Here is a 25,106-nt window from a genome sequence, read left to right as displayed (position 1 = left end):
ATAAGCAATTGTGATTACTTATAATATTTGCGATCAAATTAATCTTCTTTTTACTTGTCCATTAGGTCCTAAAGACTATAATTATATTAGTTTTGTGACTCGGAGAGACTAAAAATTGTTAAAAAAAAAAGTGCCAGTGTGACTTTCTATGTATTAAAATATGTTCGTACAAAAATATGCAGGCTACATGCCTTTGACTGAAAGGATGGCTGAAGCAGAAAAATACCAGGGTAATATTTTTTGCTTTATCATCTAGCTCTAACAGAAAATATCTAAAAAATGTTATGTTAATATCTACCATATGGAAAATCTCCTTCATGTACACTTTATGGGATTTATTACTAGAGTGCTACTTACAATACATCTGATGTATAGCAGACGAACGTATGGGAATTATGCAGTCAGGTTTTAAAATATGGATGAAATAGATACTATTAAATACACGACCTCAGCACTCCCAAAGGGTTATTAAAATAAATACACATCTTGAAAGCCCTTCTAACAATAACAGTGAATGAGTGAAATATTTATGAGATTTTACAATGCACTTTATAACTTTAAGGACAATGTGATATGTTGGCTGCTACAACCACAACTTGTAAGACTGAAGTGGATGTAGCAGGTACATAAAAATGCTAAATACTCATTTATCATAGAGGGGCTAAAAATCTGCGAAGCATCAGAGCCTTTGACATAATATCTAGGCAGCTTGTGTTCACAATTTATGTATTTGATTTGTTATAAAACAAACGCTACAGTGACAGAGTACTGATGTCGGCCAACTCCCCAACTGCAAAAAACACACTGACTGTTTGACGAGCGCTGGCTTTCATCAGTCGCAAACACACTCATCCCACGTGGCTCTAGAACTTACTCTTCATTCTCGTACAAGTACTTCACAATCACCCAAGGCAACACGAATATCAGAGGCGCACCTGAGGGAGAAAGAGAGAGAGACCTTGTGATACCAGGCATAAACCATCTGCCGCACTCTGTTTGGACATGCTATGTATGAGGAAGCTCTTAAACCCTGTTAATGAGTTCACGGCGTAAAAGCTCTGAACCTCTCACCCCAGCCAATACACTGGTAGATGCCAAAGTAATTCCTCTCCGTCAAGACTGTGACAACCAGAAGGCTGTGCAAGTAGATGCCCTCCACGAACAGCCAGTAGTTGTTCGCCAGTATGCTGTACTGCATCATCACCATTGCAACCCTGCAGCCGACCGCCGTCTAAAACGCACAAATTGACGTGTTTTTGGGTCACTGAAAGCTTTCGGCTAAATTTTAACCTGCCGCCTTCATTTAGATTTGCACAGTAAATTGGTATTTAACCCACATTTATACTAGCATGCATTTCAAGGAATATTCCTGGTCATTTACAACATACTGTAAGGTTTAAGGACAGCTTATCAGCATAGAAAGAGTTTAAATAAGAACCTAAAAGCAATTTCCACAAAAAATGTTTGTAGATTAAGGGCCAGATTTACTATCACCCTCAAACCCTCGGTGCAAAAAGACTGTTTGTTAAAGACAGACAGTGAAAATTAGCAATGAAAAGGTCAGACAGTTATTTTTGTGGCTAACTTGCATATGCATTTGTGGGAGATGCATAAATTATTGGAGAAAATGTTCATAAATCAAATACTACACAAACAAACATACTACACACTGACATTAGCGACCAAAATAGCTGTCATAAAATAACAATTTTTGTTTAATTTCTGTTTTTATATATATTAAATCATTTTTTTAAATAAATAAAAGTCCTATATCTCAAAAGTGGTTAATATATTAGCAATAAAGCTTGTTATATTGAGGACACTGATTCTATTCCATTAAATCTACCCTTTAAAAGTAGAATGTTGCTCTTTGTACTTTTTTTTCTTAAAAACACAACAGAAGGATCTGAAAAGTTCACATTATTTGAAGAATTTACACAATATGCTGTCCATAGACATTAAATCGTAAATAATCCAGAATATTCTTGTGAAAATGCTTACATAGGTATAGGATTATTAAAAATATGTAGAAATCCAGAGATACACACAAAAAATTCAAAAGGTTGGGGTTTGTAAGATTTCTTTTTAAAAAGAAATTAATATTTTATTCAGCAAGGATGCATTAAAGGGATAGTTTACCAAAAATGAAAATTACCCCATGATCTACTCGCCCTCAAGCCATCAGTGTATATGGCTCTCTTCTTTCAGATGAATACAATTGGAGTTATATTAAAAATATTCATGCAATATTCTTCATAAATAAAACAACCATCAGCGGTCAATTTTCCACACCACAAACTGACAAACATATCATAAAACAAATACAGACTCTCTCTCCTCCTTGTCTCCACTCTCAGAGGCAGACGTTTCCAAATGTATCCTTTCCAATCATCCAACTACTTGTCTGCTTAATTTTATCACCACTCACTTCCTTTAGGCCATTTCTTCCTCAGTTAAACCTGCGCTCAATCACATTATCAACACCCCTCTACACACTGGTGCCCTCAAAATTTAAGCAGGCCCGGGTAACACCACTGCTTAAGAAACTCTTCTCTCTAAATCCAGCAAGTTTAGAAAATTATTCTTTCTTTCCAGGCCACACAACTCCTTGTCCAAGTTCTTGTTCTCTCCAGATTGGCCTATTGTAATGCTCTACTTGCAGGCCTTCCAGCATGTATTACCAAGCCTCTTCAACTGATCCAGAATGCAGCGGAAGCCTAAGTAAGCTCAAGTCACACCTCTCTACATCAGATTGCACCAGCTGCCAATAGCTGCTCGCATCAAATTCGAGGTACTGATGTTTGTCTACAAGAAACCCACTGGCTCTGCACCGATATACCTAAACTCTCTAGTTCAGACGTTCTTCAAGTGAATGACGCCTCTTGGTGCCATCCCAATGAGGCACAAAATCACTCTCATGGACCATTTCCTGGACTGTTCCCAGCTGGTGGAATGACCTGCCTATTTTAATTCGAGCAGCTGAGTCTTTAGCCATTTTCAAAAAATCCCTAAAGACGCATTTTTTTTTTTGTCAGCACTTGACCTTTTGAATTAATTGAATTAATATTAGTACTTTTTTCTATTCTATTCTATTCTATTCTATTCTATTCTACTCTATTCTATTCTTAAATGTTAAAGGGTCATCGGATGCCCATTTTCCACAAATTGATATGATTCTTAATGAAAAGTCTATAATATACTTTGGTTAAAAATTCTCAATGGTTGTGTAAAACAACACCCTTTTTACCTTGACAAAATCAGCTCTGCAAAACTCATCCTATTCTGGTTGAGGTTGCTTTAAATGTTAATGAGCTCTGCTCGCCCCGCCCCTCTCTTCTCTCTGTGGAGTGAGGAGCCCGTTTACTTTAGCCGCTAAACTTGCTAACTAGCACATTATTAGGAAAGGCGATCGCAAAGATTCATAAAAACCCCTTATACTCACTTCTGCTGTAAGTGAAGCTGGATCACGAATGATTCACGTGAACATAGACGGATATATGTAGATCAGGAGGTGCATTCCCTTCACAAACAAACATAATCTGCTCCATCTTCAGCGGCTCAGATGTCGGGAGTAAATGACAACCACTACATTCATTATTACATCCAGCAACACAACACCTCAATCGCTCAATCGGAGATATTCTTGTCTAACTTACATCCCTGCTCCAGCATCGAAACAATAGAGGTCGGACTGTTACAGCTGATCTGAGGTAAGACACTCATGTCAATCAACTATCGACCCCTTTAAATATAAATGTAAAAAAATGTGCTGGCTCTTCCAAGCTTTATAATAGCAAAGAATGGATGTTAATATTCAATTGTTCAATAGAAATCAAAAAAGTGCATTCATCCATCATAAAAATGACTCCACATGGCTCTAGGGGGATTAATAAATGTCTCCTGAAATGATGCATTTGTGTAGGAAAAATATCCAGTGCAGTGGAGAGAGTAGAACAAAACACTGGTCACAAATTAGAAGAAGAATAAGGATTTGTAAAGACTTGTTTTCCTTTGCTGTAAACAAAACTTGGTTCTTGCGAGACTAGCATATTCTTACCAGAGTTTCCGCATTGCCTATGTCTTATATCATCCGCTGGTATGGTAATCTCTTGTGAATGGCTGTACGACAGTTAGCAGAAGCTGGAGATTACGGTTTATTAAGTTTTAAATATGGATATTTTTCTTACACAAATGTATCGATTCACTTTAGAAGGCCTTTATTAACCCACCAGAGCCATGTGAAGTACTTGTCATAATGGATGGATACACTTTATTGGACTTCAAAATCCCAACACCCATTCACTGCCATTATAAAGCCTGGAAGAGCCAGGACATTTTTTTTATGTAACTCCGACTGTATTTGTCTGAAAGGAGAAAGGCATATATACCGAGGATGGCTTGAGGGTGAGTAAATCTTTTTTTTGGTGAACTATTCCTTTAAACTGATCAAAATACAGTTGAGAAAAGAGACACTTTCTATTTGCAACAAATGCTTTTCTTCTGAATTTTCTATTTATCAAACAATGCTGAAAAAAAGGAAAACATTTTCCACAAAAATATTAAGCAGCAAAAACCGTTGTTAACATTAATAATAATAAATGTTTCTTGAACAGCAAATCAGCATATTAAAATGATTTCTGAAGCATCACGTGACACTGATGACTGAAGTAATGATGCTGAAAATTCAGCTTTGTATCACAGGATTAAATTATATTTTTAAATATATTCAAATAGATTCTTTCAAAAACATTACAAATCCTACCAACCCCAAAGCTTTGAAATCATCTTTTAATAAGATATCATAAAGAAAGACAGCAGGTTATTGGACCTCGTTTTTAACCAGCCACTCCACCTCCAGTTCAGTGGTGATGTCCTGACCAACATGGAAGTCATCAGGCCTTTCCAACATGGCATCTTTGATAAGAATAGAAGAGGCTCGCAGGATGAAGGAGGCAAACAAGTTCATGTGGATGTTGTTTCTCATGCAGTGCAGCTTCCTGTGCGGATCAGAGTGCAATGAATAAAAGTCAAAAAGCATTACACTGTTCACACAAAGAAGCCCAACCCTTTAACCACAGACACAAAAACAAAGATCCAAAAACTGATGCTAAACACGTTTTCAATTTAAACTGTAAGCAGAAGGAATAAATTCTCAGTTGGCTTGAATGTTACCTGAAGGCCACCAGGATGCCCAACGCCAGCACCAGCGCCCCAAGAGACAGAGAATATCCAATGGTGTACATGGTCCGAAACTGACTGAGGATGCGTCCGTAGTGTTGCTGCACACAGACATATAAATACATCTGCTCAGACAATGACACAAATGCGCAGGTGAGCACAATATTGAATTTAAGGTGGATGAAAACGAGAATTTTAGGGATAGACTTACAGTTTTTGCAATGGCATTAAAGGGACAGTTCACCCAGAAAACTCTCAGATTTCATCAAAAATATCTTCATTTGTGTTTTGAGGAAGCACAAAGGTCTTACGGGGTTGGAACGACATGAGGGTGACTAATTAATGACAGAATTTATCATTTTTGGGTGAACTATCCTTTTAACTGTATAAAGGTCCTCAATCACATCTAAACTGTTTTATTGACTTTTTGATATTTTGACTTCAGATTTTAAAAGTCGTTCAATGTATTCTAGCCTTTAGAAGGGCAGAAATGAACATAATTCATCTTTAAAATGTTTAAGAGCTAACAGACATTTATTATAACAATCACCTATTCATCTAGCCTCAAAAGAGTTGCAGTGTTTCTCACTTACCATGTCAATTTGCGTTGGGTCACGTGATAGACATTCACTGGTATTCTTCTGTTTGCTATACTGTCCATCTGCATCACACTCCAGATACACGAACCCATGTCGGACTGGCACACAAACACGCACACAGACACAGACAGTGGTCACACAGGATGCATACATTAGAGAATATTCCACATGGTGTTAAATTAGCTAAGTTAAAAGAAATGCATTATTTAAAGTGCAGCCACATGTAATACATTTTTTAACACATTTATGGACATGTATTTACTTATAAATATTCATAAACATCCCTGTCAATACATAGTAATATTTCACCCCAAAATGAAAAGAATATAAAGTTGCATTTTGCATAAAGAAAATAAAACTTCATGCAATGTGAATAAGGAAGCAAATGTGTGTAATTGTGAGTTATTAAATGTTAGAGCCATAAATAACTTAAATAACACAAATAATTTTTTCATTTTCTGAATTAGGAGGAGGAAGGGGTTTGGTACCAGGCAGTCTTTTGACTGTTGAAACTGCTAAAATTAGATTTCAAGCTTAATCAAGTGTAAATAAGTTTTAGGTTTTATTTTCATTTTGTAACCTGACAAACAGAAAGTAAACTGTTAATGGAAAATGGCACGGACTGGATTGTAAATGTAAGTATATCTTAAATAAACAGTTCAACCAAAAATGAAAATTTGCTGAAAATCCATTCACCCTCAGTCCATACAAGACGGGTTTGTTTCTTCATCGGAACAGATGGATCCTCTCCAGTGAATGGGTGCCATCAAAATGAGAGTCCAAACAGCTGATAAAAACATCACAATAATCCACAAGTAATGCAGTCCTCCATTTAACATCTTGAGAAGTGAAAAGTTGTGTGTTTGTAAGAAACAAATCAGTCACTAAGACATTTTAACCTCTATCCATAAGCATACTTTCTCCAGCGAAAAAGTCATCTTGCCTGAATCAGGAGATAAATATGCACAAATGTACACTTTTTGTTTTTGTTACAAACACACAGATTTTCACTTATTGTTAAATGATTGACTGGAGATGTGTGGGTTAATTGAGGATTATTGTAATGTTTTTTAACAGCCGTTTTGGAATCTCATTCTGACGGCACCCATTCACCGCAGAAGAACCATTGGTGAAGTGATATGATCCTACATTTCATCTAAATCTTTTGCATTTTCAGCAGATTTTCATTTTTAACTTGTGATTACAATATACAGTCAAACCAAAATTTATTTAGACACCTTCAATATTTCTCACATTATCACAGTTTATTTGCTATAGTTTAGAAAATGGTAATAAAATGTGACAAGAACTCAGAGTTAAACTGTGTCAGAACAACTTCGTCTTGATAAATGTCAGATAACGTTGACAGAAAGGTATGTAATAGATTACAATCAATCAAAAAAAAATCTGTTAGTATGACAGTATTTATATAACCATCAATACTTTGTTTCTTTTTTGTTCTGTCTGTGGTGTAAAAAGATCACATTAGCAGTTAAAGAAAAGAACACTTACGCAAGGTCAAAGTGTCTGAATAATTTTTGGTCCCAAATTTGTAAAAATTTTACTGGTAGTCCACTGCAAAGAATTTTTGGGTATAATATGTCACAGTTTACTTTATTTTGCTGTCCTCACTTACATAAATGAACTATAGTATCCTGCACCCACTAGTAAAAAATATTTAAAAAAATTATATCTGGCGTCTAAATAATTTTTGGTTTGACTGTATGTCATAATATAAATAAATCCTAATAGTCCATTGTGTCTTTCTTTTAATTTCGGGATAAAATATGACCTATAAATGTTATCAATGTAAATGTTATTTATCCAGTAGTTTTACCTTCCTTGTGCCAGGGCAGGTACCAGGGGCAGGCCACACTCACTGTAGTATTAGGCAGTGCATCTGGCCAGCAGGCATACTTATCAAATGTTCTGTTGCACACAAGACCTGGAAAACAACCATTAATGTTAAAGTCACCTAGGCTTTGTTTACAGCACTGGACAAGATCAGTATGCAACATGACCCTTAATCTAAGGTCTCGGTAGTGTTTTCCAACATACATCCCTTAACAGCACTATGCACTTTCATCATGGCTGTCTACAGGGTCCGTGAAAGACCTCAGCTGAATTTATACACGACTGTGACTGTCACTGCGACTCCAGCCATTACTTGTGGAAGGATGCCAAACAACTCACCTGTCATCGGCGGTTCTCTGCTAATATTTCGAAAACATTCATCTCGGTACATCATCCATCTTGCCATCAAAGTTTTGAGGGATGCAGCAGATGACACCTGTAAGAGCCAATTAGTGAGACCGCATGAACATTTTATCATTATAGTCACTTATGTCACTTGAATGAAGTATTATAACTCCATTTTTTCTGTAAAACACAAAATAAGTTAGCTATCATACAAAATGCATGTTATTTTTTATTTAGTACTGACCTGAATAAGATATTTCACATAAAAGATGTTTACAAATAGTTCACAAGAGAAAATAAAAGTGGAATTTATAAAAATGACCCTGTTCAGAAGTTTACATACTCTTGATTCTTAATACTGGTTTTTTTTTTTTTTCATTTAGTGATGGTTATTCATGAGTCCTTTGTTTGTCCGGAACAGTTAAACTGCCTGCTGTTCTTCAGAAAAATCCTTAAGGTTTTCAGCATTTTTGTGTAGTTATATGATTTTAAAATCCATCTTTTTACACTAAGGACAACTGAGGGACTCATATGCAACTATTACAGAAGGTTCAAACGCTCACTGATGCTCCAGAAGGACAAATGATGCATTAAGAGCCGGGGGTGAAAACCTTTGAATGGAATGAGGATGTGTACATTTTTCTTATTTTGCCTAAATATCATATTTTTGTTCATTTAGTACTGCCCTTCAATGCTACAGAAGATACTTACATGTTTCCCAGAAGGCAACATAAGTGAAATTTACCCCAATTTTTAAATTCCAAAAGTGTTCACCCCCCGGCTCTTAATGCATCGTTTTTCCTTCTGGAGCATCAGTGAGTGTTTGAACCTTCTGTAATAGTTGCACATGAGTCCCTCAGTTGTCCTCAGTGTGAATGGATGGATCTCAAAATCATACAGTCATTGTTGGAAAGGATTCAAATACACAAAAATGCTGAAAAACCAAAGAATTTGTGGGACCTGAAGGACCTGAACTATCACTAAACAAAAATTAAATAAATAAATAAAAAAGACAGCTGTGGATCATTCAGGTAACAACACAGTATTAAGAAAACTTTTGAACAGGGTCAGTTTTATAAATTCAACTATTATTTTCTCTTGTGGACTATATGTAAATGTTTTTTATGTGAAATATCTTATTCAGGTTAGTACTAAATTAAAAAAAAAAAAACATGCATTTTGCATGATCCCTAATATATTGGTAAAATAATGAACATTTTGCAGATTATGCAAGGTTTATGTAAACTTTTGACCTCAACTGTAAGTGTCATTAAAGGCAGACTACCATGCAGCTCTGGATGACATTAGCTAGTGACTGTATGAGAACATAGTTCATTTCAAGGTCTGGACTCCAGTAAACACTGTCATTAAAATCAACAAAGCTGGTGTGTTGCATCACTTACTTTGTGTGTAGATGGAGTATTAAAATCTAACCATAAAATACAGCAACTGTAAAACTTCTGCAAGCTGAGCTTCATTAATGAACTTCTGTGATGTTGTTGTTTCTTCTTATTTCCTCACATGAATATGCTGAATTAATGGCTAATCTAATCTTTAGTGAGTTGCATAATGCTCAGACTTATAGCCAACTCAAAAAAAAAAAAAAGAGCTGAGCAGTGCGTGTGTGGCATTTTTATTTGTTCTCAGCTTTATTTGTATATTTATCAGGCTAGATAACTCAAACTTATTTATCTAAAATGAAATGTATGCAGTGATTGTTGTGAAAAAGAAGTGCAGTTTGTACATGTATTTCTTTCAACTATTTTATTTCCATAATTAGTACTCTTCCTAAAAGTATGCTAAATATATAAAAATATATAAAGCAGCAGCTAGCCATGCCCTTTTAGGGAGACAGTATGGTGACCAGATGTCCAGATAAAATCAGGGCAGTCCTGATTATACGAGTCATAGCCCACGTCATGATGGAGATACAGAGCGCCATTTGTCCCGATAATTAGTTTTGGCTTTGGTCTGATTGCTATAAAATAATGTTTTGAACTGATATTGGTAACCGTAAGTATAATATAAAGAATCACAACCGCTGCTTCTTCAGAATATTAAGAGGTACGTATATTGAGAGGTATCTTGTCACCTTAAGAGAGAGTGAGAGGAAAAAGAGAAAAAAAGGGAATAATCTCTGACCTGGATGCAGGAGGAGAAACAGAGCAGGGTCAGGAAGAGGAATACTTGTGACATCCCTTAGTCCTGCTGCTGCTACTGCTGGCGGCACTAGGAGGGGAGCCGGGGGTCCGAAGAGATATGCTCACCTCATATGAAGGCTTCAACTATCACCACACAGCCTAAAGCACACATGGAAAGAGTCAAAGAGATCAGCATATTATCAAACAGCAAATACACTGTGTACACTAACTTCTAATGAGGCGAATGACTTCTATTTCTTGCCCTCTTCTCTCTTCTGAAAGTAAGTTTGGTGGTAAATTTCATGGTTTTCATGAAAATTGAAGATTGCTTTACATCAGCAACAAATGCATGTTTACAGATATCCGCTGTAATTACAGCAGTGATACATTTATAACAGTCAGTTCCACTCCACACGTCACGACATACACTAACTGTCATGAACTGAAAAAAAAACAGTCCAGGCAGAGTCAGACAAGACGAGCGTTTGAAAATAAAAAGCATTTAAATTGTAGCATTTTTATTAAAATAACAGATCTTTACTCTAGAAAAGACCCTTCTTTCTCGGCTGGGATCGTTTACAACCGCATGTGATCCTTTGAATTTAAATTGCATTTTGGAAGTTCAAAATCGGGGCACCATATCAGTCCCTATGGAGAAAAATGCTGAAACTTTTTCCTCAAAAAACATAATTTCTTTACGACTGAAGAAAGAAAGAAGTGAGATCTTGGATGACAAGGGGGTGAGTACATTATATGTCAATCTTTGTTTTGGAAGTGGACTTCTCCTTTAACTTCTTGTTTATTTAACTGTTGTATTAAATCAGTATCTCATTTACAAATTCCCTTAAAAATCATTAAAAGATGTCACTCATTTTAGTCCATCGCGATTTCACAAAGTTCCTCCATAATCAATGAATCTCTTATTTACACTCTCTCAACAATTTTTTATTAAAGGATTCGTGAGATATGTCTGAGATATATTACTTAACGTTGCAAAAACACATAGAAACCTTTGAAGCTCCCCTCAGCGCAAACACAAATATGCTGATCAGGTTCGCCGCACTGGTGCTCCTATATTTTTTTCATAGTTGCACGCAGCTGGACGCACTTTAGATCCCCGATACAGTTGCTTTAGAAGGGTCATCGGATGCCCATTTTCCACAAGTTGATATGATTCTTTAATGTCTTAATGAAAAGTCTATAATATACTTTGGTTAAAAATTAAAATGTTTGTGTAAAACAACACCCTTTTTACCTTGCCAAAACCAGCTCTGCAAATATCAACCCATTCTGATGGATTGTTCCTTTGAATACAAATGAGCTCTGCTCACCCCACCCCTCTCTTCTCTGGAGTGTGGAGTGATGAGCTCTGGGACATTGTTTACTTTAGCCGCATTTAGCGCGTTTAGCTGCAAATCTTGCTAACTAGCAAGTTATTAGGAAAGGTGATTGCAGAGATTCATTAAAAAACCTTTATACTCACTTCTGCTGTAGGTGAAGCTGGATCACGAATAATATTCTTGTCTAATTTACATCCCTGCTCCAGCGTCAAAACAATGGCGATTGGACTGTTACAGGTGATTTAAGGCAGTTCTGACGTAAGACGCTCATGTCAATCAACTGTCATGGGAGCGGAACTTTGCGTCCGATGACCTCTTTAAATTACAAATATAAAAAAGAGTTCAAAATATGAAAGAAAAATTAAAGACAAATTATTAAAAAATAGGCAGTACGGCATGGTTATGTAACGCATAAAATAATTTGTACTGTTAACATCGTAACATGATATTTAGGTCATATTCCCCACCCCATTCCCAAAATTAGACCGAAAACTGGAACTGATGTTGGTTTTTTCCACTGATTAAAGCTGCAAACATCATGTTGAGTAATAATGCAAGCAGTGTGAGCCTCATTGGCTCCCTAAACTCATTTCACTGTTTGCTGAATGTGGGCAATCAGGATAGCATACAAGAACAAAGAATGTTTGCAGTGCAATTAAGACCTGGACTACTGATCTACAGTATAAAAACAACACGCTCATTATCCCACTTTTCTGCAGAAGCCTCTGGGCAAAGGAAGGTCACAGACTGTTGACCATGTCACTGTCTTTGCTCCAAGTTCTTGCTCGCGTGATGAAGCAGATAGTTACGGACAGAATACATGAACCCTTTCTCCACATCCAGCTCAATTACTCACATGGTTTACAGAGAAATGTTAAAACAGAACCTGATGAAAACAGGAATGAACAAAGGAACTTTTTCTCATCATTTACTCACCCTCATGTTGTTCCAAACCCTTATGACTTTCCTGCTTCTGTGGAACATAAAAGAAGATATTCTGGAGAATGCTGGTAACCAGAGAGTTTTGATGACCATTGGCTTCCTTTCTATGGATTTAAAAAACACTAAGGCAGTTCTCAAAATATCTTTTCCACAGAAAAAGAAATTCAGACAGGTTTGGAACAACATGAGGGTGAGTAAATGATGACTTTTTTGAATCAACACTTTAATGCATCATAGGCAGGGTAACTTATAGGATGCAATCCCAGAATGCACTGCAACAAGCTCTGTTTACAAATTGGATGAATTCAGAATAATACACTACCACACTGCACTAATCGACAGCCTAATCTTCAACATATTTGCCAATAAACATTAGTTCTGGACTGATCAATTTTCAAAATTTATTCAGAAAAAAATTAAAAATGCTGTTATGTAAGAAGAGTCACAAACAATATTGTGACAGGTAGGATTTAGTTTACAGCATTCTCATTAATTTCTCTGGTATCCAAAACTAACAATTAACTGTCACACAACTTCAACAATGTGAAAAATGTAATATCATTCGTTATAAAGTAATACCTGACCCAAGTTGGCCGTACCTTGGTATCTCCCAGTAATTAGACCACCTCTGTTTTCACTAAATATTTATCTATGTACAGTTGAGGTCAAAAGTTTACACACACCTTGCAGAATCTGTGAAATGGCATATTTACCAAAATAAGAGGTATCATACAAAATGCTTGTTATTTTTTATTTAGTACGGACCTGAATAACATATTTCACATAGAAAACTTTTGAACAGAATGAAGATGTATACATTTTTCTTGTTTTGCCTAAATATCATAGATTTTTTTCATTTAGTATTGCCCTTCAGAAGCTACAGAAGATACTTGCATGTTTCCCAGAAGATGAAATAAGTGAAATTTACCCTGATCTTCAAATTCTAAAAGTTTTCACCCCCAGCTCTTAATGCATCTTGTTTCCTTCTGAGGCATCAGTGAGCGTTTAAACCTTCTGTGATAGTTGCATACGAGTGCCTCAGTTGCTCTCAGTGTGAAAAGATGAATCTCAAAATCATACACTCATTGTTGGAAAAGAAAAAAAGCAAAAAAAATAAAATAAAATAAAAAATCCCACACAGCTGGGGATCATTCATGTAACAACACAGTATTAAGAATCAAGCGTAAACTTTTGAACGGCATCTATTTTGAAATACTAAATAAAAAATAACATACATTTTGTATGATCCCTCTAATTTTGGTAAAATAATTAACATTTTGCAGATGCTGCATGGTGCATGTAAACTTTTGACCTCAACTGTATTTACATATTTCATGTTTATTAGGATATCACATTGTTAGCTTAGCAACATGCTAACAGCAAACCACTGAAATCAGCTGGGTTTTCACACATATACATATGACAGAGAGTTACTGCAAACATACAGGTTCTGTTTCAAGTAGGATGCTGCCTATGAAGTTAGTAGCAAGGTGGCTCACTACCTATCCTTGTGTTTGTTTCCTAAAGTGTAGTTACAGTTACTCACCTGGTTAATCGATCCACACCCCATCCCTACTTCCGCCGTAGTCGGAGAACAGAACGAAATCTGAAACGTTTCTGCAAAAAACACCTTTACCATGGAAACATTTTTGGCTAAAACGTTTCAAATTCCATTCTGTTCCAATCTCTGGCCAGGCTGGGACAGGCACTTAAATGACCTTTTTAAATGCATTCATTTTATTGTGGTGAATACAAAAGACTAACAATACAGATGCTCCAGAAAAAAAAGACAATTTGACAGTATTTAAAAATATCTTTCATCACAATGTACCCATTAACATTCACAATAATCTCAACGGCAACTGCTCTGCTACTGCCTGATGCCCTCTAGAAATACACAATTTAAACGTCCTTTTTATTTATATTTTTTAACAATCACTAAGAATTATGGAAGTACATCACTGTTTCATTTTGACTTGAAGCCCAGTACAGGATGGTGATCTGATGACTGACACTGTTGCAGTGATTCAGACTTTCTAAAAGGTTTCAGAGTATTGTGCATTCATGATTGTTAAATGATTAGTAAAAATGGTAAATAAATGTAAATAAAACACTGATTATTGGAGTACGTTTTACAAATAATAAAATGTCTTTGAAACAATTCTCACTTAGAAATTGGTAGTAAATTTCACAAATACTGAAACAAAAGTTTAAAGTTGAAAGACTGGTTACAATAAAATATACTCAGTGAGGCTCGAGCCCCTGCCCTTTTAATCGTCAACGCTAAAGTGCCCTTTTGGTCTGTTCTAGGTGCCCCTGACCTGCAATTTAAACAGAATGCAAATTCAACTACGGGTTTGTCTTCCAGTATACAAACATCCTTGAAACAAGATGAAATTCTGTAAAAATACAAACTGATTTTTTCCACAAGCCTGTCACAATGCTTATGCTCCAGTGATCTCACATCTATCAATCATTTACATGTAAGTTTATACTATTTCCGTCTGTGATTTCTGTCTGTCACAGATTCTACTGATGTAAATACTTACATCTGCAATGTAAAATGCAACGGTGACTTATGATATTCCTGGATACTCTATGAATAAATATTTATAAATAAAAATAAACATATTATTTAATTAGGTTTATGATACTTAAAAGAATATGTAGGTAAAAATGAATTATTTACCATTTTACATAAAGATTTTTTTGTGGTTGGATCGGTGAAAATGTTTGCAGGGAAAGTAAAATATAAACTACAGGTTGATGAGCCACAAGAATGAATAAATAAACTCACTGTTGATCCCTGCAGTCAGGTTTGCTGTCACAAATCTTTATTACCTTTGCATTTGCTACCATTCCTCTCTGGAGGGCCAGCAATTGTGATTTGCTTTCATCTCATGTTCAGTTTTCACCTATTTTCTGAACCGAAGAACTGGATTAGTATCTTTCATCCATATCTGATTGTTATGATCTTGCCAGTCTTGGAATTGATAGCTGGGCTACATCCTTCAGAAATCATTTCGATCCATCACCAAGACACAAGTACAAAGAGGTATACAGTAACCTTGTTTAAGATTCACCAAACTTTTTGGAAAACCCCTGACCAATGCGAAAAACAAAAACGGTCTGCTGAGTCATATTTTACTTCATTTCAATCTTCCAGATGACCTTACATTTGGCAAAAGCCAAATGCCTGGTTTAAACCCACAAACTATATTACAAAACTTGAGGGATGAGTAGTCCGTTCACTAGAGGTAATATTACTGAAATAAAATTCTGCCCGCCATGCTCTATATATTGAAATATTTTCAGTGAATAAATATGTATTTCTTTTTCCTTTATACTTGCCGCCGCACACCATGGTCTCCTCTATAACAAAGCCTACAATAGATCACATAAAGGCATTATGCAGCACTTCAGCTTAAATCTAATGTTCTTGTCGTCCTGCAGAAATCCATCAGAATGATTAGTTAGGTATGTGCGGCCCAGTCAAAACTTTTCCCGTGAGAGAAGATCAACCATTACACTCCGACACACAGACAAAAAATTACTGTTTGGACAGTAGGTTGTCCTGCCAGTGTTTTCATTAACCAATCCAATTGGCTAAGAATGTCAAGGTAATGTATTATTATGTAAGATGTACAGTGAAAAAAAGTAAAACGACTAGGGCTGCAACGATTCCTCGACTCTATTCCAGTACTTAATTTTAAAAAGTCCTTGATCGCATTTTGCCCGTGTCAAGTAATCGGCAAAATACAGGAAGTGGCACATTTCACATATTAAACCCATTTAAAAATCATAATAAAGCATAATATATGCGATGCAGGTTTAATTATTTACATGCGTGTAAATAAGAGTGACTCCGTTACACAAACTGTTATCATTTACATGTGTAGAGCGTCTCAACTCCATCTCTTCATATTGCTGTGAGTTTGGGTTTATTATAACGGGGATGGGATTGCAACGTCATGCAAGTCATTTCATCAGATTTGTAAGGTAAATCATTTATAAACCTATGCAAACACAGGGGAATACATCATTATCTTTCTCAATATGCTAACTGTTCATTGCGATTTCAAAATAAAAGTTTAAACCCTCACTCTGAGTTTACACGTTTTGATGTCCACATATTCAAGAATTTACAGTGGCTGTAGCGTTTCTATCATAAAGAAATGGCCAAATATTAAAGATTAAGTGGACATTTGAATTAACTTATGTCGAGTCAATATTTAACATGTATTAGATCATGCAGTAAAGTAAAAACAACCGCCACGCCATTGGCGCCCTCTGCAGGCACTTGTTATAATGCGTAATGTAGGCTTACATTAACTCTGTTGTTTATAATACATTATGTATTTTAACAGTTTTGTTCAATAAAACCATATGATTACTTGCTTTTGATACTTTATTTGAACTAATTATTGCCTCATTGCTATTATATATACACGTTAAGCCATTTTGAAGGCTACTGTTCACTTAGGTCTATTTTATTCCTGCAAACAAATGTATTATAATTATCTCAATTCATGGACAGAATAATCAACAAATTACTTGATTACCAAAATAACTGTTAATGACAGCCCTAAAAACAACCAAGTAATTTATTTAAAGTGCGTTTTTATATCCGTCTAATCGAAAACCATTGTTCAAACCTTTTTTGTTAATTTTGTCTAAAAACAAACATCATTTACTATAAGGAAAAAACGAAAACAAACAGTAGTGTAAATACTGGCTTTATTTACTGCAGAAATTATTGTAGGTTTTATATAATTTTTCTTTCGTTCTTTTAGTACATAACACAAAAGATGATGCATATTTAAAAAACATCACAACATTAAACATTAATTATTCTCAACTTTATTGATAGTAATTAAATTAAATTCTAATTCAAAACTAAGAAAACATAAATATTATTAGTTTTAAAAATGTATAATTTTAAAATCCTACTATCATATTAACAATCATAGAGTTTAAATTTTTTGGTGAACTATTCCTTTAAGTTTAAGAAAACAATTGTAAATTTAGCTGTAAAAAAACTTAGAGTATTATTGTTGGCAGAATCTTTACAGTAAAGTATTTTTTTTCCATTGTAGCTTGCTTAAAAAGCTATCATTTAGAACTGCCATATTCTCCCAAAGCCAGACAATGGTCTTTGACATATGAAGCAACAAACCACAGATTCATTTTGTTACGAGCTGTTTAAGCAAATTAAAATTCAGCCAGTGGAAATTTTATGTGCACCAGAGGCCCTTTAAAAATTCATTCCCCCCCACTGTTGCCCCAAACAGCGCTAACACTGTGTGACAGTTTCAACACCTGAGACCTCGCCTCAAGCACATGCTGGAATGCTGTTTGTAGGAAGTTGGGGAATATTGCCCAGGAATAGCACTTGAGTCCTATTAGACTAATCTCACTTAACAAGACGAGAAAAATTGACAAAGGGATATCTTCAAGCCTATCTAAAGCTACAACTTTAGCCAACTCTCATATCACATCTTTAAACCAATCTCTGCCAACAATGGCTAAAAAAAGTAACAGTGGCACAGATGCGGTTTTAGCTTATTAAACAAACCCAAAGGCCACACATAAAATTTGGTGTTAAAAGTGCGAAAAACTGACTAGTGGCTCATAGGCCGTAGGTAATGAGATACAACAAAAACAAAACGCAGTTAGCTTTACACTAGCAGCCCACAGGCAGCTGCTCATTCACACAACATCTGTCAGCATTTACTGTACATCTATGTAATCACTGAAGTCAAGCTGGCATTTAAATCTAAATTTCTAATGATTTTATTTTTAGTTTGTTGGTTAACATGAATCACAGAAGCTAATTTGTTTAGTAGCAGTAGCTATTCAAGCAAATGTAGCTAGTTACGCTAGTTACAAATAAGTAAGAATATAATTTAGTAACAAGCATTTTACCAACTTACCAATATGTCTTAACAGCGTGTGGACACAACCACCCAACAAATGATGAAAGTCCATTCACTCCTTTTTTTATCCCCCAAAAAACTAAACTGTCTCAATTTTGATTTTCTGAGCAGTATGACGTCATATTGCTCAGGCCCCGCCCACAACCGCTTATGAACTGGCACGTATTAGCATATTTCCGCCCTCAGCCAGTTGTATGCTGTCTGCCATTCTGTACGTGCTCAAGCAGCAGCAACAGCAATGTCTCGTAAGCAATGCAGGTATTTTGTAGTTGGATGTAAAAGCGAAAATAAGCGAAAATAAGCGTAATAGCAAACATAAGCTAACATAAGAATCTTCATTTTCTCACGACATCAGAGCCACTTAGGACGCAGTGAATTAGATTTGTTTTTGATGGTAATGTGCCACCGAATACGCAAAAAAAAAAAAAACGAAAGAGAGGGGCGGAGTGAGCAGTAGCTCATTATCATTTAAAGAGACATGCACCGAAATAAGTCACTGTGAACAGAGCCGTTTTTGACAAGGTAAAAGGGTGTTGTTTTACACAAACGTACCCTTTAAAACAACGACTGACCCCAACTGTCTGAACAGTAGTGTATGATAGTAGTAATGTTTAAGTAATAGCAAAAATAATGTAGTCACAAGTATAACATACACACAATAATATGAAGCATGATCAACAATATAAAGTGGTCTCAGTAACTGTGCTCCAATGATCAGTCTATATTGCCATTTTAGTGCCGATTTTACTCCCAGCAGTTTTCATTGTTCAGTACTGTTTAAATTCAGTACAGAATGTAATTACAGAGGTGACTACGACTGCCTCTTAAGCGAACAAAGAGGCAAAGCATTGAGCATTCACTCTATTTACAAGTGCCACAAAACAACCATTGACTATTTTGAATTTGAGGGCTCGCTTTTATTCTGGCATTTTGCAAAAGGGGAATACTGACTGTCATGAAAGAGAAAACAAACCTCTTTGATTAAAGCACACAATACAGGGCTGCTCTCATGCCCTTCTGAAGAGCCCAGTGAGAGCAGATGGACACACGTGTGTAATTACAGCCATGCCATTTTTGTGTGATCTGGGCTTAGTGACCCAAGCCTGAACAAATTCATTAGTGGACTACGTAATACCACAGGAGTCAAACGGACTGAGATTTGACATTTATACATGGACAAATACACAATAAGTTTTACGGATGCACCGATTCTCAGTCAAATGAGGCTGGAGTTCAACATGAACAAAGGTTCGGCACGCACTAGGACCGCGGTTCAACCTAAATCTGAAAACACATCTGTAATATGGTTTGTTATAAATAACAACACGTAAAACAAACAGGGTTCGGCTAATGTATGTTTCTGTTGATGGATGCGCATTCTGGTTTCAACAGTGATGAAAAAAAATAAAAACGTGGATAAACCATTCCCTCTTGTACAATGCGAATGCTGTATGCTGGAATATGAGCAGTCATTTATTCCGTCATCGTGCTGATAGCGCGTGTGCACAGATGAGACCTGAACAGCACACATTGATATCTGTGATTAAACTCATTTAAGCCTTTAAAAGCCAAACGATGCAAGTTCGGCGCAATGAGAAGATTTGTGCGTGCGTTTATCTGAAGTGTTCAAAACCGCACCTCAAAATCCGCACAAATAAGCCCGCTCTGGAGCAGGGCCGGCCCACAAACAAGTTATTCTGCCTCCCCACCTTTCAATCCTCTCCCCTCCTTGCTGAACTTGATCGATTTTAAAAGCGAAAGTGAAACCGACAAAACAGCGCACATAACAATGCGACTGCATGCTTTTGTAAGCATCAACAGCTGCACGCTTCCCCCGCTTTATGGAGATGTAATCATTTTCGTACACAGTTATGATTACAAGTGATCAGTGTTTTACAACTTCTGGACTTCATTTTTGTTGGAAACTGCAGTGATATGTACTTATTGACCCCAAAATGCTGTCCCGCTATACTCTTTTACCCCATTTAACTGGGGTAAGAGAACAAGTGCAGTTCTCAGAGTGTCTCTTTCCTGCTGAGATGTGACAGTTAGGGGCCTATGATCTGATTAGAAGCTCACAGAGGGCTTAGAGATACCGGTGTCATGAACCAGCACATTGACGTGGTTGTATGCCAGTGAGGAACGCGGTAGGAAATGTCTGGGAGTGCCAGTGCTGCACAGTCCTGTCACATCACACACCACATGCTGTCACTTCATTGAGGTTCAGATTAATGTCACTGCGTATTTCACTGTGTCAGCAGCGATACTCACGGACTACCGCTGACTCCATCTACTCTACTGTGCCATTTCTATCAACACCAAGTCTGATATGCCACAGATGAGACTCAGTGACTTTGTTCCAAAACAACTGAGCTGACTTACTGTCTGCTGTATACAAAGGCATGAAGTAACTGCTTTGGAAACTCTACATAGATAGCAATTCTGTTTGTCATGAAAGTATCTTTTGATTTCACATAAACATTGAGCAAAATAGTCCATTTTTTTATCCATTGTATTTTTCCTGTAAGAGCGGGTACAATTTTTCCTGTAAGAGCGGGCACAATTCCCCCACAATCCAAAGACATGCAGTATAGGTGAATTGGACAATCTAAGTTGACCGTAGTGTGTGAATGTGTGTGTGAATGAGTGAGTGATTTTGTCCCAGCACTGGGGATGCACAAGTTAGTGCACTCTCAGGACTGGGTTGCGGCAGGAAGGGCATCTGGCGTAAAACATGTGCCAAATCGACTATGAGGATCACTCCGCTGTGGTGACCCCTGATAAAAGGGAGCAAGCTGAAGGAGAGAGAGAGTTTAATGTTGATTAAACATCAACAGTAGTAGCTGCCTAGTTCTTATTATATGTGACCCCCAACCACAAAACCAGTTTTAAGTAGCACGGGTATATTTGGAGCAATCAACAAAAACACATTGTATGGGTCAAAATGATCGTTTTTTTTATGTCAAAAATCATTAGGATATCAAGTAAAGATCATGTTCCATGAAGATATTCTTCAAATTTCCTACTGTATATATATTAAAACGTTTTGATTAGTAATATGCATTGCTAAGAACTTAATTTGGACAACGTTAAAGGCGTTTTTTTTTTTTTTTTTTTTTTTTGCACCCTCAGATTCCAGATTTTCAAATAGTTGTATCTCAGCCAAACATTGTCCTATCCTATCAAACCATACATCAATTTAAAGCTATTTCCAGGTTATTCAGATTGTGTATAAATCTCGATTTCAAAAAACTAACCCTTATGATTGGTTTTGTAGTCCAGGGTCACATATTAGATTTTAGTGCAGCTTTTGAGAAAATTGATGCTGTTCTTACTGATCAACATGGTATTCATGGTGTGGTCTTAAGGCGGTTTACCTAAGTTTTACATGAAAGAATGTTTTCAGGGAGAATTACATCATCCTCTTGGAATTTTAAAGGTGGTGTCCCACAAGGTTCTATACCAGGACCACTTTTACTTTATTTATACTACACCTCAGTTCCATTTTTCAAAAACACAACTGAGTGTTCACAGGACATTACAGGCAAACAAAAGAAGAAAAAAAGAAGGTATTCTACTTTTGGAAAAGCCTTTTGCACCATGAGTTCTACAGTGTTATGGTGCTTAAAATACGTCCTATGTAAGCAGCACACTAGGTTTTGGAAAAGAGCCTTGATTTATAATCTTCACTCATCTACTTTCTTCCACTATATCATGCTGTCTCTTTACAATCTCTGATGTAGTGGACAAGCAGGCACATGCATGATTGTTTCATGCTGAAACAACATCAGCTATGAAAAGCATGCCTTACCCAGAAAACTGAAAATTAAAAAAAAAAAAATAGAAATGAATGTTTATATGATTCATTGCTTTTGTTAGCTTGAGCATCATTTGCGAATATATTTACAATAGAAGTCAACACTGTAATACGCCTACACAACTGCTTTAACTTGAAAACAAAGCTCGGGCTAAAGCAGATATGGAGGCGGATTGCAATGTCATTTCTGTTGTAAAAATAAAGGGGTTTTCAGAACCACTAGGGCTAAGTACTGAACTCATCCGGGAGCAATTGTGCTACAAACGAAACGATGAAACGATGCAGGTTGTTGAGAAGAGGTGTGATGTTACTTTTAGAAAAACTGATGATATTTGAAAATCTATGAATATCATAGAGACTTGGTAGAGGACTCAACTTTTTTTTAGCCAGTAAGCCCAAGAACACCCCAGCAGCATGCTAAAACCTCCAACCTGGCACTGGAGCAGCAAGTTTTGCACAAACAAATATCGTTCATGTTACTTATGGAGAAAACATAAAATCTAGTAATTTCTCTTTGATTAACTACCAAAGAATGTTTCTATATTCCTTAAAGTAAATTAGGTAATATTCTTAAGTGCAAAATGAAATGTATGTAATAGTTTGGACACGCGACTTACTACATAACAACCTCCCCCCCCATATTAAATTTAATATTGAATAAAAATTATAACCAAGCACTTTATGCTTCAGAATATTAGTCAACGCATCAGAATAAGTGTATTTCTTTAAAGCATGACAAACTATTTTTTTTAAAAGAACCTTCAAGTAAAACTTTTAATATGACATTATTACTATGTGCACTCTAAAAAATTAGTAATTAAGTGTGTTAAGAAACATAGTGATGAAAGTGTACTCCATTTAGGTACACTTAAGTTTCCAAACTCTCAGCAACCCTGTATTGATCAATGGAATGAGTATTGATCAAGCTCAATGGTTTTCATTGATCATTAAAAAAGAAGACATGCTCATGGCTGAGAAGGACAAACTATTCAGTCTTTTCCAATCAGCAAACCTATGTCTCTGAACTTTGTAGAGAACATTATTTTCTCTAAAGATCAGACTCAGGTTCTTTATGTAGCTGTTCGCAAGGATAATGACCAAGATATCGTCCTAAACTTTCATTCACTGCACCTGAACAACAACTAATTTACTGGGCAAGTGAACTTGCTTATGTATACAAGCACTCTGTGCATGTGTTTGTGTGGCTTGGGTATTGCCAACACTGGAAGGATGGCATGGTAAAACCTGAAACCATCTACATTGTTGGGAGCAGCCAGCAGTGCCCATAAGGAAAATGGCTATATTAACATACAAATAATATCAATGCAAGAAGCCACTGTTAAGGTTACTTTTATATATGGGAAATATAAATCATAATAATATAAAAATATAAAAATAAATAAATTATATTATACAAATTAAATATATATGTGTGTGTGTGTGTACTTGTTTTTGCTACATTGTGGGGACCAAATGTCCCCACAAGGATAGTAAAACCTAAAAAATTATTAAAAATAGTAAATGGTGTTTATCTGAAAATGTAAAGATGCAAACATATTTTCTGTGAGTGCTAGGTTTAGGGTTAGGGTTGGGATAGGGGATAGACGATATTGTTTGGTCAGTATAAAAACTATAGAAGTCTATGGAAAGTCCCCACAATTCACAAAAACAAATGTGTGTGTGCGTGTGTGTGTGTGTGTTTAAAGGAGAAATTCACTTCCAGAATGAAAATTTCCTGATAATTTACTCACCCCCCGTCATCCGAAATTGCAGTTTCAATGAGGCTTAAAAGGGCTCTACACGATCCCAGCTGAGGAATAAGGGTCTTATCTAGCAAAACGATCGGTCATTTTGGGATTGTGTAAAGCTCTTTGAAGCTGCATTGAAACTGCAATTTGGACCTTCAACCTATTTGCCACCACTGAAGTCCATTATATGGTGAAAAATCCTAGAATGTTTTCCTCAAAAAACGTATTTTCTTTGCGACTAATGAAAGAAAGACATCTTGGATGACATGGGGTGAGTAAATTATCAGGAAATTTTAATTCGGGAAATTAACTTCCTTAGAAACAATAGAGGTCAATGTAAAGTTCTTACCACAATAGGAAAAAAACAAACAAACAAACAAACAAACAAAAAAAACATGTTTGTGTTTGTTACGGTGAAATGAGCAGACTGGAGGATTATTGTGGCTGGTTTGTTGGCCTTAACCTCAGAACACCTACCTATAAGGCATCATTCTTGCATTTCCTAAAATAGTAATATCAACACTGTAATCCACATCGACAGCCCTGTCAACTCACTGACAACATGCATTGTCTGAATGCAGTCTGAAGGCATGACACTAATGTGGGTTTTAGAGGGCAGAGGAAACACCATTAAAAACCCCATGAAACCGCTTTCCTGAGTCATCAATATTTCTGTAGTTTACAAACTGTACACACATTATGCAAACCGAGAAACAGCTGCTTTTCCACCATTGTTTTGAATGGTTCTAGTTGTGAAACCAACTGGTTACAGTTTCTTTTTCCACTGCAGTGCTGAATGGATGTATGAATATTATGGACTCAGAAGCAGCGGTTTGAAGTTAAATGGTGGATTTGTTTTCTACAAACACAGTTTTAGACTGGACTGGAGTGGTATGGATTACTTGTGGATTATTGTGATGTTTTTATCAGCTGTTTGGACTCACATTCTGACTAAGTGAAGCAATGCTACACTTCTCCAAATCTAAACACATCTACATCTTGGATGGCCTGAAGGTGAATACATTTTCAGCTAATTTTTATTTCTGAATGAACTATTCCTTTAATTAACAAGAGAAGACCCCCAAACCATTCAGAGCACAGATACAGCTGACACATTTTAGACACCATTACTCTAGTGATTAAGAGTGGCTGGATGGAGACCAGGACAGTTGAATGGCTGACATTCACCTCTGCAATGTGCCACCA

General features: G+C 36.2%; 1 protein-coding gene across 3 annotated transcripts in view; it reads right to left on the bottom strand.

The window, feature by feature from the left end:
• Positions 1–25,106, bottom strand: part of gcgra (glucagon receptor a) — a 76,513-nt gene that overhangs the window by 15,702 nt on the left and 35,705 nt on the right. For 2 of the 3 annotated variants that reach the window (XR_007826422.1, XM_051102199.1), the window contains exons 2-9: positions 10,119–10,276; positions 7,971–8,067; positions 7,615–7,722; positions 5,772–5,875; positions 5,173–5,279; positions 4,829–4,997; positions 1,072–1,231; positions 875–935 (exon numbers count right to left, since the gene is read on the bottom strand). Coding sequence is in view for 2 of the 3 variants with exons in the window: in XM_051102199.1 (XP_050958156.1) it covers positions 875–935; positions 1,072–1,231; positions 4,829–4,997; positions 5,173–5,279; positions 5,772–5,875; positions 7,615–7,722; positions 7,971–8,067; positions 10,119–10,172 (860 nt within the window). In the remaining variant the exon portion in view is untranslated. The remainder of the gene's footprint in view (positions 1–874; positions 936–1,071; positions 1,232–4,828; positions 4,998–5,172; positions 5,280–5,771; positions 5,876–7,614; positions 7,723–7,970; positions 8,068–10,118; positions 10,277–25,106) is intronic. The other variant, XM_051102207.1, reaches the window with a different exon arrangement.

Source organism: Labeo rohita, chromosome 3 (assembly GCF_022985175.1).
Source record: "Labeo rohita strain BAU-BD-2019 chromosome 3, IGBB_LRoh.1.0, whole genome shotgun sequence".
Taxonomy (NCBI): Eukaryota; Metazoa; Chordata; class Actinopteri; order Cypriniformes; family Cyprinidae; genus Labeo; species Labeo rohita.
The sequence above is the reverse complement of the archived record's forward strand: the minus strand, read 5'-3'. Positions and strand labels throughout refer to the sequence as shown.